At 44.0% G+C, this 15,095-nt stretch overlaps 2 protein-coding genes across 3 annotated transcripts in view; one reads left to right on the forward strand and one right to left on the reverse strand.

Annotated features, from left to right (window-relative positions):
* Positions 1 to 6,836, reverse strand: part of DBF4 (DBF4-CDC7 kinase regulatory subunit) — a 52,540-nt gene extending 45,704 nt beyond the window's left edge. The window contains exons 1-3 of one of the 2 annotated variants that reach the window (XM_006119478.5): positions 6,683 to 6,836; positions 6,271 to 6,366; positions 4,669 to 4,844 (exon numbers count right to left, since the gene is read on the reverse strand). In XM_006119478.5, the coding sequence (XP_006119540.3) occupies positions 4,669 to 4,844; positions 6,271 to 6,316 (222 nt within the window). In that variant the 5' untranslated portion in view covers positions 6,317 to 6,366; positions 6,683 to 6,836. Of the gene's footprint in view, positions 1 to 4,668; positions 4,845 to 6,266; positions 6,367 to 6,682 lie in introns of both variants that reach the window. The other variant, XM_075922425.2, reaches the window with a different exon arrangement.
* Positions 6,837 to 6,860: 24 nt separating this feature from the next.
* Positions 6,861 to 15,095, forward strand: part of SLC25A40 (solute carrier family 25 member 40) — an 82,981-nt gene continuing 74,746 nt past the window's right edge. The window contains exon 1 of the mRNA XM_025182818.3: positions 6,861 to 6,992. The gene's annotated coding sequence lies outside the window, so the exon portion shown is untranslated. The remainder of the gene's footprint in view (positions 6,993 to 15,095) is intronic.

The raw sequence follows: 15,095 nt of genomic DNA on the forward strand, positions 1-15,095 counted from the left end.
CCATAGCAAATGGTATTTACCATTTACATATACATTTCAAGTTGTTTAACTGAATTGTTACAAGGTAATATTACTCTGTTGTACCCATATATGGGAGGCTTAATCCACAACTAATAAAATTAAGTGTTCTTCTATTAATTACTCCGTCCTGAGACAAGACAATAAATCACTGCTCTAAATTACGATTGATATCAATTTATTTAAATCAGGTTAAGGCTTTGTAAAACAAAGTTGAAAATCTGTGCTTTACAACTTTAAGTTAAAATTTATCAGTGAACTAAATTATAGATATTAAAAAGTAAGAAGAAAATTGTCAATCTGTAGAATCTCTTATTTGAATTTTACAAAAGTGCAATAAGAAGAAATCTTGAAAAATTAAGGTCCTGACTCTGAAAACACTTGTTGGTACATAAATGTACTCTAATAACATTTTCAAAAACAGGAGCCTAACAAATCCTATCTTTAGATACCTATAGGTGGGATTTTCAAAAGCACCTCCATTACTTAAAGAGCACAATGACTTCAAACATGGAGGAATGTAACCTGGTCAAAGCATTTCAACTTTTTTGACTTGTGGATTTTTAAAACATTGGAGGGTGAAAGTGTTTGCAATATAACAGAGATATTTGTTTATCCATTTTGTGTCTGAGTTTTTATTGGTTTTGAGCAAGAACGCTAATGAGATCCTAGATGTGTCTTTTGCAGCATATATCGTTTTGTGTGAAACTTCTTAATAGAATTCTTTAATATAAAATCAGAAATTCTTCTAAAAATATGAAAACCAATTAAGAAATAAGTGCAAATATCCACTTCAGCAAACTATAAAACAAGAATTAGCAATATGTAAATAAGATATGTTATTTCCATTTTAAAAAAATGCATTTTTAATTAAAAACATTTATCCTGCATGGTTTATCTTAAAAATTCTTTTGTCTATTTTATTAAGTTAACTAACTAAAAGATTTGATACCACAGTTTAAACAACATTTTGTGACACTCTTTCAGAGTGAATTCCTAGAACCTACGCTACATTCCCAGGTCAAAATTAAAGACATTTTCAAGCTTGGTATATTTATACTCGTGTTTCCCTACTTCGTCTTCTTGGCAGTTTCTGTGTGGATTTTTTTTTTTGGTGGAAAGTACATGAAATTATTTGTGAGATTCAATGACCATTTAACCTACTCCCAGTAATGGATAATTATATTATTACATACCATTCTTCCATAGGACCCCATGCCTTATTATTGAATGAGTAGCTATTCAATACTTATATTTTATCCTCTTCATTCAATGCATGGCCATGGGCCATATTTAATTTACATCATCCAAAACCTGCACCAAATACAAAATTATTCATTTCATCTTTGACTCTTTTATAGTACTCTCACTATAGGGTGAGTATTTCATGAGATTATTTACCTTCACAACAACCTTGACTGATTAGGTGCTATTACTATCCCCACTTCACAGATGAGGAACTGAGGTACTTCTTATCTGGTCCAAATGATCAGAAGTGTTCATTAACCCTAAGTGCCCAATTTGAGACAGTTAGGGCCTGATTCTTCAGAGTACTTATTTTTATAGCACTGTTGAAAACACGGTTCCAATTGAGTTCAATTGTGAGGATTCAGCATTTCTGCAAATCTGGCCCCAGGAGTTTAACTATGGGAACTCAGAAAATCTGTGGCCATTTGCGAAAATTCTGGTGAAAGTGACTTGCCTCAAATCACATACTAACTCTCTAACAAAGACAGGAATAGAAACAGATTTCCAGAATTCCATTTCAGCCTATAACCATCCCATTATTTTCTGCAATCCCTGCTTGCTTCTTTAAATATTTCAACTCCCTTACAAGTGAAGCTGTTATCCTACAGATATCATTCATTATACAAGCTTGATTCATTCCCAAATCACTGTCCAATCTAAACAGCATTGTATAAAATGGTCTCCTGCGATTAAAAAAAGTGTGTGGATGCAGAGCTGGATTAACCCATCATTGGGACTTAGACAAACATACACTTCTAGATCCCTACCTTCTAATATAAACCACACATACAAACCACACATACAATAGACTCATTGTGACCTGGCTGGCCATGTTATGGATTTGCCAAGAACTGTGCTCACAGTAACAAAACAGCTGGAGTAAACCTGGTAGTGCTGTCACATGGCAGGTCACGGTGCCATTCACTCAAATGAGTGAAGTTCTTTTAGTGTGCATGAAAATCAGCATCACTGGTTAAAAAACAAAAAAACAATCACTCATTTTGGTTGCTACCACACACATTTGGGCCTTATGGATGCACCTACTTTGCCTATGCATTAATTTGGTCCTGCACATTTAAGTACAAAAGGCCTGTATTTATGGCTGCACAGAAATGTTGTTTCTAAATGTCCTGACTTTGTAATGCTTAACTTTGTAACCTTAATATTCTTTTAATATAGATTTTTTGGGAAAACAAAACAGAAATTCTGTCCAGTGAAAGCATACTAACCCCCACCTTGGGTCATGAACAGAATCTGGACTAGGGATGTTAAATTTCGATTAATCAGCTAATTGAGTAGTTGATGGAAGTTCCATTGACTACTTGATTAGGCGTCCACGGGTCTTACTACATTTCAAAGGCAGAAGCACAGAGCTGGAACCCAGGGTAGGCAGCCCCTGCTCGCCCCATATTCTCCTGCTGCGCTTCTGCCTTTGAAATGTAAAAAGAGAGCCACAGGGGTTCTTGCAACATTTCAAAGACAGAGGCACAGCAGTCGGGACCCAGGGCAAGTGGGCACTGCTTCAGTCCCCACTCACACCATTTCCCCGCTGTGCCTCTGCCTCTCCTGCCCCCTATGGAGACAGAATGCAGCAGTCAGAACCCGGGGCTCTTGCTACATTTCATAGGCAGAAGCGCAGCAGTCAGAATCCAGGGCAAGCGGGGTTTGGGTAGCTGACTAGTAGCTTACATCCCTAATTTGGACCTTTAGATTAATAGCAAAGACTACCTCTTAATATAGCAGAATATCATAATATGGTAGAATAACTGGTAGCAGTAGAAGGCTGTTATCCTCTGTGTAAACCAGTCACATGGGCTGAGCACATACTTTATTAGTGGGCTTCACAGCTTTGTAAGCCGATGATTGCAAAGACACAGAATTCCTGGATTTAGTTCCAGGATGTGTAGAGGAATGTGCTGTGCTGGCTGTTAATTATTTTATCTCTGTGCCCTATCGTGTCCTCCCTTACCCCTTCAGCTATCTCCTCCCCTGTTCCTATCCAATACTCATACCTCCTGCTGGCCACCTTCTTGCCCCGCACCCTCTCTGATCCTATCCAACTCCTCACTTCGGCTGTGTCTAGACTGGCCAGCTTTTCCGGAAAATCAGCAGCTTTTCCGGAAAAACTTGCCAGCTGTCTACACTGGCCGCTTGAATTTCCGGAAAAGTGCTGACGATCTCATGTAAGATTGTCAGTGCTTTTCCGGAAATAGTATGCTGCTCCCATTAGGGCAAAAGTCTTTTTCCGAAAGACTTTTGCGCAAAAGGGCCAGTGTAGACAGCACAGTACTGTTTTCCGCAAAAAAGCCCCGATCGCGAAAATGGCGATCGGGGCTTTTTTGTGGAAAAGCGTCCTGCCAATCTAGACGTGCTTTTCCGAAAATGCTTTTAATGGAAAAGTTTTCCATTAAAAGCATTTCCAGAAAATCATGCCAGTGTAGACGTAGCCTTCCTGTCTCCTGCCCACTTCCATCCTTGATCCTATCCAACCCCATGCCCTCCTTGTCCCACCCTTCCTCTTTGCTCATATCCAAAAACTCCTCCCCATCCACCCGCACCTACATCTCCGGCCCTCTTTTGGCTCCTGCAATGCATCATGCCTTTATTGCTTACACCCCCAGCACTCTGAATTCAACTCATGTCATCACCCCAGTTCTTGCCGCATAAGAGATACTGCCCCTGATGGCAGGAAAGAACAATTACACAGAACTATCCAGCCCTTGCAGCTCTGGGCTAATGCATGCTATATGAAATATTTGGAGAATATTGCTACCAAACACCAGTAAGTCTCTTCTGAGCACTTATGAAGTGATTTTTTGAGCCTCATTACTTGGCCAAATTTAAGCAAAATGTCATGGGGACAGCAAAAGGCATATTACTAGCACCAGTTTGACCACCTTGCCCAAGTCTGGTCTGAAGCATGGAGGCAAAAGAGCGACTCCATGAAACAGTTGTAAAAAGGCTTTAAACATTGGGGAAAAGATGTTGTTTTCTAATCTCATTTTTGGAAACAGACAAACTTTCAAATAAAAAAAATGAGCCTGAGGTAGAAAACTAGCACAGAAAACTTCAGCCAAAACAGTCAGAGGTAGGCAAAGTTAAAAGCAACTGAAAACAAAGTCTTAAAATAGAAAGTATTGGATAACCTTAACCTTATAGGCAATGTTACCAGCTCCACTTATAATAGCAAAAAAACTGAAGAAAATTATATTTTAACATTAACCTAAAGATTCATTATAAAAAGGAAAACATGTAGAAAATAAAGTTACGGGACAACATATATTTAAAAAAAAATAATCATTTTTAATCATGTATTTACAGAACATGATGTATTGGAAAAATATCCAAAGCCTGCATATTACTTTTCCCACTTTGTAAACACATATGGTTTTTTAAACTTACCCCTCCTAGTTCCTTCAGATCCGTCTCTAATTTTTCAGAGATCACATTAGATGGAATATCAAGATAAAACACCTTCCCTGTAAGAGGCTTATATTTAGATTTCTCTGTCTTTGTGATATCTTTTTTTGATGTTTTCAGAGAAGGTTTATTTTTTTCTGTTTTTCCTTGTATTCCACCTGGTGGAAAAAAGAAAGAAAGTTTGAATAGGATTATATTTTATGAACTTGCATGTTTTCCAAAATATTTTCCCCTCTTTAAAGCCAAATTCAAGTAGTGACAGTAAGGGCAGGATAAGCCAAAGTTCTGCATAAACAGGATGTATTTTTGAAGAACCGTGGCCCTAAAACATACAAGAAAGAAGATTTGAAAATTATTACACAACCAGCTTTAAAACAATATTAAAGTTTTTTTCAATTACTTCATTTCTCAGAAGACATTTTGATGCCCATCTACAGTAATGTTAAAGGGGAGCAATCACCAAAGGCCCCAACCCTGTGGATCTTGTACATTTCAAAGGAAGCAGCACAGAGGGGAACCCCCTGTGGATGGCTCTTGTACATTTCAAAGGGAGAGAGGCAGCAGGATAGTGAGCACCCCCCTTCCATTGACTATTCAATTAGCTGATTAACTCAGCTACCCCTCTGAAGCTTTTGAAACAGGGATGTTGAATTTCAGTTAATCTATAACTGGAAAAACTTAAAAAAAAATCTAGCTAGCAGCACCTTAAAAACTCTAATTCACTAATTTTTCCTCCTTCCTTTTTTGCCGCCCTCCCCCCCCCATCCCATATTTATTTTGGAACTGGGCTTTTAATATTCCATTCATCTGAAAAAGTGGGTGGTATCCATGAAAGCTCATGATACCATCTACATGTTTTGTTAGTCTTTAAGGTGCTGCTAGCCTATTCGTTGTTTTTTAAGTTTATCCCTCTTTCAGACAGCTTATACAATGAACAAGTTAACCAGTTTCACTTATTTCTAGTCAGTTTCACTTTTTGTTCTAGTGTATCAGCATAAATTAGCACAGAGTCTCCAATATTAAAGAGAAAGGATTTTAAAGCCTAAGAATTTCAGCTTTCTTGTGAATTTTCAATTACTGGAAGTTGTGACAATTTTCTTCCACTATTTGATCTGAGGAAGTGGGTCTGGCCCACGAAAGCTCATCACCTATTAAACCATCTTGTTAGTCTTTAAAGTGCTACACAGTCCTGTTTTTTGTTTTGGAAGATGATGGTGTTTACAAATACAATACAGATATTTACCCATTTTGTGTTTTGAGTTTTTATTACTATTGCTTCCTTGGGACTACCTTAAATAAAATTAAACATTTTTACACGTTTTGTGGGAAATGGTGAGTCAAGCTCCAGTCATAGGTCCACGAACACACCAAGAGACAAAATGCTGGATTGGGGCCTTCTCATAGGTGTTAATTATATGCAGCCTCCTTTTTATTTGACGAATTTGAGAAAAACAGCTCCCAGTTAACAATGTACCTAAATTAAACGATCAAAAAATCCTTTACAGCCACTGAATGAGATTTGCAAACCCTCTGAACTGCTTCCCATAATCGCTCAAGATCATCTAAAGAAAGACCATCACCTACGTGTAACTTGTCCTTTGTTGCTAATCTTCATAGCACTTGGTTTCATTTTCCTGGGGAGTCACATTTTTCCATCCACCTTCCTCCCCGAGTTATGACCTGCCGAAGAAACGGTTCAATACAGAAATTAAATCTCCGAGAGAGGCGGCCCGTGCGTATTGCCCACCTCGAGTTACTGCCCCCTGGCTCCCATACACGCCGCAGCTTCCAAGTCCCCAGCTACCCCCACCCCAGTCACCGCTCCTCTGCGGCTCCGTGGTTCTCCCCAAGCCCCGTCCAAGCCGCCGCTTCCCTCCCCCAACGGTCACCCCTGCTCCAGTCAGCCCTCCCCTCCCCCTCTCCCAACGGTCACCCCTTCCCGCCCCAGATCCCTCTCCCTCTCTCGCGGGTGGGAAAGGCGCTGCGGCTCGCTCACCGTAGGCTCTGAGGCGGCTACCCAGGGCCGAGCCCCCTCCTCCCCCGGCAGCCTGACCGAGGCGCTTTCCCGCCTCGCGACTCCAACCTCCGCACCAGAGGCCTAACCGGGCCTCCCTCCCTCCCGGCGCGGCCTGGCCGGGTCGAGTAGCGCCGCCCCCTGAGGAGGGGCCAAGGGGCGGGACTGCCGGGCAGAGAGCAATGCTGGCGCGAGGCGGGCGCAGCGCAGGTGGCTTGTTGGTGCTGGGGCGGCTCCTCCCTCCAGCGCTGGGAGCACAGTGAGTGGGAGCGGCAGCCCGTGTGGCAACCCGGTACGGGCAGGGCGCGGGCGGCTGATGGCCTCTGCGAGTGGGATTGCTGCTGCTGTGCCGCACGAGGCGCCGCTCCTGGAGAGGGGAGCCAGCGACCTCCTGTCTCAGGGACCGGCTTCACAGCAGCGTTATTTCCAAATACCATAGTGTGCGCGTCTACACAGCAATAATGTCTATATGGAGGAGTTCTTACGCTGGCTCCTGTAACCATAGAGGTGCGCAGCACATTTCATTAGGGTGTGCACCCAGGGAATTCTATTTTTTATTGGCGAAAATTTATTAACTACTCAATCATAAAGGACATGCTGTGAGCCAGGGCAGGCTTTTTATATATTCTACATTCGGCACTTAGAATCATAGAACTGGAGGAGACCTCAGAAGGTCATCAAGTCCAGCCCCCTGCCCAAGGCAGGACCAATCCCAACTAAATCAACCCGGCCAGGGCTTTGTCAAGCCGAGACTTAACCACCTCTAGGGATGGAGACTCCACTACTTCCCTAGGTAACCCATTCCAGTGCTTCACTACCCTCCTAGTGAAACAGTTTTTCCTAATATCCAACCTGGACCTCTCCCACCACAACTTGAGACCATTGCTCCTTGTTCTGCCATCTGTCACTACTGAGAACAGCCTTTCTCCATCCTCTTTGGAACCTCCCTTCAGGAAGTTGAAGGCTGCTATCAAATCCCCCCTCAATCTTCACTTCTGCAGACTAAACAGACCCAAGTCTCTCAGCCTCTCCTCATAAGTCATATGCTCCAGTCCCCTAATCATTTTGGTTGCCCTCCGCTGGACCCTCCAATGCGTCCACATCCTTTTTGTAGTGGGGGGCCCTGAACTGGACACAATACTCCAGACGTGGCCTCACCAAAGCCGAATAAAGGGGAATAATGACACCGCTTATTATATAATACAACAATCTATACCTTTAAACTAAAAGAGCGTATCGTGTGATTAAATTAAAACCCAAAGCCACTTTTTTTTGAGACATTAGGGTGTGCCTGGGCACACCCGGCACACCCCCTGGGCACGCCTATGCCTGTAACTCTCATTTCAGGAGGAGTAAGGGAAGTCAAAAGGGAAGTCGAAGGAAGGGTGCTTTTCCTTTGACTTCCTGCAGTGTAGATAGCGCCCAAATCCAAACTAAGCTATTTCCACTTCAGCTACACAATTGATGTAGCTGAAGTTGCGAATTTCGACCTTTGCCTCAGGGCCTGCCGAGCCATTCGTGCGCCCCAGGAGCGCAGTGCCACCCCCAGGAGTGTGGCGCATGCGCGGCCTTGCCCCTGGGCACCCAGTGTATGCGTGGCCTTGTCCTGGATGCCCGCTGCATGCACAGCCCCTCCCCGCCTGTTCCGGCAGCCCCACGCGGTGTCCCCTAGAATGGGGCGCCCCGGGTAGTAGCCCGGTCATCCTGTAGCTTAGGCCTGCTCTGCTTTGCCCTGCAGTGTAGTTGTGCCCTTAGCGGCCACAACCCTGAGTGGCAGAGTGGGGCTGGTGTGGGGGAGTAGGGCTATAGTCATTAGTAGGGGATGATGGCTGGGGTGCAAGGAGCAGAGGTTGTGGTCACAAGTGAGAGATGGTGCGTGGGGGCAAAGAGCCAGCAGGGATGTGATGACTCTTGTGGAGACTTGATGTGTGCCTGTGTGAAGGGAGCGGGTAGGCACTGCCTTTGAGGGAAAGGGGCTGTAGTAGATGCTGATGTTCTTAAAGGGGGGACTGTGTCTTGGCAGTGCAGTGAAAGAGCTTTTCTGTGGAGAGAGCAAGTTCTCAGCCTCTGGCATGGGCAGAAACCTGTGGAAGGGCATGTTCTTGAAAAGGGCTGACTTCATCTCTCCAGGTTCCAGGGCTGAAGTTTCTGAGGCCTCATGTTCAGAGGGAGAGAGTGGTGTTTAATCAAGTTAATTCAAGGGAAAATCTCAGTTAACTTGAGTTAGCTCACCTATGTTAAGAGCACACCTTTTCTCCAGTAAAAGTCTTTGGGGGCATGAATGGTAACAGTTTAACTTTTTGTGGGATGATAAAGACCACTAAAGTGGCCTGTGGCTCAAGCTCAGTCCTCTCCCCACTTCTGCCCTGCTTCCCTCCCTCTCCCCACAGCAGGGAGCCCATGCTGGCACTCCAGCCTCACACCCCGCCCCCCCCCCACGAATTTGGAGCACCAGGGCACTTTCCTGCTAGGGTAGGGGGTGGGATAGAAAGCCCTGAGCCTCCCCACTGGATCCAGTTCATGGGGAAGAAGCAGAGCTAGAGGTGGCTCCACACGCTGTTGCTTCCCTTCCCTTTCTCCCAGCTGTGAATATAGCAGCATAGGCACATAGAGGCTTTTCCCCGCTGCTCCCATTGGCTGGAATTGTGGCCAGTGGGAGCAGCAGGAGGCCGTGCCTGGGATATGGAGCTTGGGAATGGCGTGGGGCGCAAACGTAAGTAAATGCCTCCCCACCCTTTCATACCCAGACCCTGCACCCATACCCTGCTCCTGCACCCTCCCCTTGCCAGACACCCAGCCTGCTACTGTACCCTCCCTCCTAGCCACACATTGCACCTGCCCCTGCTCTTGCCTCCTCTGTCCTGGCCAGACACCCTACTCCCATCCTGCACCTGCACCCTACCTCCCACCCAGTGCTCACCCCCTCTAGCATCCCACCTCCCATCCAGATCCTGCACCCACATCTTTATCCAACTCACTGGCAGCCTTGTCCCACACACTGAACCCCTGATTTTTGTCCGCCCCCCCACACCCTGGGGGGCCCACAAAATCCACTAACCCCGGTACCCCAGAAGAGTAAATCTGGCCCATGGGAATCCCTGAACCTCAGTCTTCCCTGACACCCCCCGCTCATCCCATGGGGTTGGAGCTCCAGAGAAGTGAGGTTTCTCATTTGGGTGCCCTGTCAGTGAGGGTTGAAGGCTTAGGCAGGGGGCTGGACTTGATGACCCCCTGAGGTTTCTTTCAGCTCTATGATTCCATGGTTCTGTGGAGGTTTGGGGAGGGGTTTCTTTGCTTCTGAATTGTGTGGTCCCCAACTGATTTTTCTGTGGGTCATTGGCCCCCGGTCCAAAAAAGGTTCTCCACCCGTGCCATAAATAAATAAATCATTGAAACCTTTTGTGTTAGACATAAAATTAATATTTTACTTTATTTAAAATAGGCCTGGGCAAAGTATAGCCCACGGGCTGCATCTGGTCTGCCAAGCCACCTGATTCAGCTCCTGGACACAGTGGGGAACCCCAGGCAGACTCCCTGCTTGCCTCGCCCTACCCATGTGCAGAAAAGTGGCTGCCAGGCCGTTTTTCTTTCAAAACTATGAACCAGGAGTGGAGAAGGGAAAGCTTCAGGCTCTGCCCCTGCCTCCAGCACAATCCCATTGACTAGTTTCTGGTCAGGAACTGGTCAATGGGATTTGCCTGTTTGAATAACAGGCTGCACAAGAAGCACCATGCCCTCCTCTCCTCCAGCCTGTAGTTATTCTCACAGGTACGTGGCCCTGCAGCCTGCGTGGTGGTTGGGTTAGGCAAAGAAGTTGCTTCAGAAAGGTGCTGGGCTGCTGGATGGGAGTCACCCAAGTAAGTCTCCTGGACAGAGACTGCCTCTGGCATTCCATCCTCTCCTTTCCCTAGTCCTCTGTCCCGCCACTCCTGCCCCCCTACTCTATATACCTAAACCCTCTGCCCCCCTTCTGCACCCATATCTCCTGGATCCAGTACTCCAATCCCCTGCCCCAGATCAGAGTCCCCTTCTGCCCTAAATCATACCCAAACTCTTACACCCCAATCCTCTGCCCTAGGTTACAACCCAAACCACTGCATCCCAGACCAGTACCCCAGGTCACAACTGTCTCCTTCACCCAAACTCCCTCCCAGACCCTACTCTCCATCCTGTATCCCAATCCTTTACTCCAAGCTTCCTTTTGCAACCAACCTCCATCCCTGACTCTGTACTTCCTCCATGAATATCATGGAAGAGTGCAGCCCCTAACCACTTTCCAGAATCTTGGAGTGCCCCCCCCCCCATCAAAAATTATTGCCCACCACTGATTTAAAATGAAGTTTGATAGACTAACATGAGAAAGTTAAAGCATTTAATTTATTTAATAATTTAATATTTCCTTTCTTACTGGTTAACTTAAACTGTTCTCCCTAGTGGCAGCACTAGCAAAATGGCAGGTGTGTTTATGTAATTAGCGGTGAGTTTCTATTAGCAACTGGTAGTCCACAGAAAGGTTTGCATTGAGCCAGGTGGCCTACAGGCCAAAATTTTTGAGAGCCACTGGTTTAGACCAATATTCTGCATGTGGCCTGCAAGGCTGTTGTTTATTGTTGCCAGATTCTGCTAGTTTCCTTTCACAACTTTTTTTTCCCTACTGGTATTACTAAAGTGACACTCACTTAAAGCAAAGGCGCATTAAGTGAGTTGTATACTGATTGTACACAATGTTGACTGTGAGAGCCATGCACACCTTCTGCATCCAATTAAAGTGATGCTAAGATTAAATGAGCATGCCCTGAAAATTCTAGGTGTGCAGGCGCAGTTAAAAAATCTCCCGAGATAGGATAGTTTTGCTAAGTTAGGACAATCTTGTGGCCCACTGATATAAAGGAGGGCTACTCATGTGGTCCACTCACTAGCCTAGGTTGCCCATTGCTGGTTTAGATGTAAAGAAATGCTCTGAACCATGGAAGATGGGGTTTGTTTAAACTTGAAAGTTTTACTTTTTTAATGCTTAATGGTATAAAAATGCACATACTTTTCAGGGAGCAAGGTAATCAATAATTGATATAATTGTGACATGGACTAGGGCTTATACTGTTGTAACTGTATCAGTCAAGGAAAAAAAATACCTGTAAGAACTTACGGCATTGGGACCATAGGGATTCTGTGCTGCTGCATGGCTAGTAGAGACTGAGGCTGGGCTGAGGAGGACTCTGTGAGGCTTGTTGGGTTTGACCGTACATACTGTGCAGCCGGACTTGAGTGGTGGCACTTTGCAGACCACTGGTGGCTAAGAAACTAAGGAAGGAAGGCATCTGAGCAGAAATGCAGATGGCCTGTTTCTTTCTACTCTAAACTCTGCTTGTGATAGACCCTAGTTTCCAGCTTCTGATCTTTTTTGTCCTTAGCTTTGCTCTTCCATTACTGTTTATAGATTTAATCTGAGGAAGTGGGTCTGGCCCATGAAAGCTCATCATCTAATGAACCATCTTGTTAGTCTTTAAAGTGCTACATAGTCCTGTATTTTGTTTATAGACATCTGATCCTCATTTCCTGGTAACTTGCCCCAGATTACAACTGGATTTCTCTCTGGCCTGTCTTGGACTCTGACCTTCTGCTGATCTTCTTGGTTCTGCTCTGACTAATAAGTCTGACTACCATTGTCCAGTTGTGACACAGACACAGTTGTGGGATATTAACTCTTCTAGTGTAGGCAAGGCCTAAGTGACTGTCAGAGCCGTGCATGCTCTCTGCATCCCCAGGAGAGGAGTCAGCATCCGGGAGCTGGCTCCCTGTGTGAATTGACTGCCAGCCTACTTCTCGGGAGCATGCTATACTGTGGGTTCTGTAGTCTAAGCTTTATAATACAGAGCCCGCAGAGTGTAACTGCTAAGCGGTTACCTAATTAACTGTTTTTAAACATCCCTACATCAATGATATAGTTAAGAGAGTTTGTTTGTGTGTCTGTCTGTTTGCAGCCGGGGGACATGTTACGCTCTCCTGGCTATGCCCACTACAACTCCACCTGCCATTGACTGGCACTTCTTACCTGGTCCTAAGCTGCTGTGGTGACAGAAGGCTGGAACTGTCTCTCTTCATGGGGCAGTTTGCATCCTGAATCCCTAATCCCACCACAGCCTCACCTCAGAGCAATGATTTAAATAAAGCAAAACAAAAATGTATTTCAGTTAAGGACCAGAGCAAAGCTGGGTAAATTCTCTAGTCAAAAATAAATATAAAATGACCACTGTATATTTTGTATTCTCTGGTGTAGTTGAAATCAATATATTTGGAATTGTGGTAAACACATCTAAAATATTTAAATAAATAGTATTCTATTATTGTTTAACAGCGTGGTTAATGAGATAATTTTTCCCTATTATTAACCAAATGTTTGTTTGGTGAAAATGTAAGGTCCCAAAATATTTTGACTTTTGGTCCTACATGGCTAGGTTTGTTTCATATACGACTGTGTGAGGAGGAGATCTTCAAAGAAATCAGACACGTTCCATCACTGGGAATGTGGAATCCTTTAGTGAACTTAATTTTGTAAACCACATTACAGATGTAATATATCTTCCTTCCTCTTTTGATCCAGGGTTTGGGAATTTGTGAGTTTGTTATTTGGAGTGATCAGTTCTCTTTCCAAATAGGATTACCATTGGAGAAATATGTATGATCAGTGTTTTGAAAATAGTTTTAATACAAAATAATACTTTTAAAAAATTGCTAAAGAAATAATGTAGAGTAGTTGATTATTTTATTTCATTAACAGTCAAGTCAAAAGTGTGCTCTTGAAGAGATTTAAAGAGATTTGTATGCATTATTTAGCCAATTAGATTAGCCTTTATAATGGAAGGGTTAAAATAATTAGATAGTAAAGATAAGTAATAAAACACAGTATTTAAATAGAACCCTTTAAAAATTTGCAAGAACTTTGCTACAAAAATAATGTAAGAGCTGCCCTAGTTATAGGTACATTTAATAAAACATGTCTTGATTTTTTAGATTGTACACTTACAAACTATTCTTTGGGCCTATGGCTTTCCTGGCTGGTGAGGACAGATTGCTGGTTTCTCCTAACTTTTGTTCATGAAATGAAAACTCGTTTCCAACAATTTCATTTTAATAATTGGTCAATATTAGGGATATTACATATCAGTTAATTGAATAATTGATTAACCTCATGAATTTTTATCGGTTACTCGACTAGTCTATAGACCCTGGGGGTGGGGCAGGCAGCCAGTGTGCTCAAGCCCCACTACTGAGGAGCCCCCTGTCACTCCGTGCTGCTGCCTGTGTATCAGAGGCAGCAGCATGGGGTGCCAGGTGGAAGTGGGTCCACGAGGGGAGCCAGTTTAAAAACCATCTTCCTGCGTAAAGTGGCTGCCTGTTCCCCAGTGTCAGTAGTCCCTGTCTACGGTGGAGTCTGAGCTCCCAGATGCAGCATGAACCAGAATTGAGCCGGACTGTCTGTCCGCCTGATTCCTAATACGCTTTAAATGCAGAGCCACTGTGGGGGTATGTCCTGGACCCATCACAAGTGAGAACTGATCAGGGCTGCCTGCCCACCTTTCTACTAATACATTTTAAATGCAGAGCTGCAGGAGGGGTAGGCCCCAGGTCTGTCACAAGTCAAGACTGAGCCAGGCTGCTGGCCAGCCTCCTAAAAAATTTACTGGCACGGTACAGAGGGGCGGAGGGGGAAATGTATGTAGTCTGCAGCATTAACCTATAAGCTTTTGCTTATCGGTTAATCGATTATACTCTTACATTCCTAGTCAATATTGTATGTTCTGTTGCGGGGTAACTTATATTTCACATCAATCCTGAAGCTGAAAACTTATTTAATTTTTTTTTATGAGATAACCCTGAGTACCCATATGCCTCAGTTCTTCTTGAGTCTTTTCAGGTTGGGTACAGACCTGTATAAGGGACAAAAAATAGTCCTAATTGCATTGGTAGATGATCTCTTCCTGGTGATGGATAAAACGTCCATGCTGATTTTGTTAGATCTGTTAGCTTTTGGCAGTGTGCTGATCATAAAGTGTTAATTGACTTGCTCTTGGATTGTGGGAAAAGGGGGATGTGCTGTTCTTGAATGGCTCCATCCTTTCCTTACAGAACATACCCAGAGGATGATGTGGGGCAATTGCTCTTACTACTTAAAGACAATGTTGTGAAATTCAGCAGGAAACACATATCTTCTTCTATTCAACATGTGGGTGATGTGGAGAAATATGACCTGAAGTGCTTTCAGAGTGCCGACAACATCTAGTTGTATTTCCATTTCACTTGAAATTCTATTGAACACCTAGCTGGGGAAGATATGAACAGTTGTGCCTCTTTATTTTTAATGTTTAAAAGGTATTAAAAATCTATAGTTAACTGT

Source organism: Pelodiscus sinensis, chromosome 2, assembly GCF_052426305.1.
Source record: "Pelodiscus sinensis isolate ZL-2025 chromosome 2, ASM5242630v1, whole genome shotgun sequence".
Classification (NCBI taxonomy): domain Eukaryota; kingdom Metazoa; phylum Chordata; order Testudines; family Trionychidae; genus Pelodiscus; species Pelodiscus sinensis.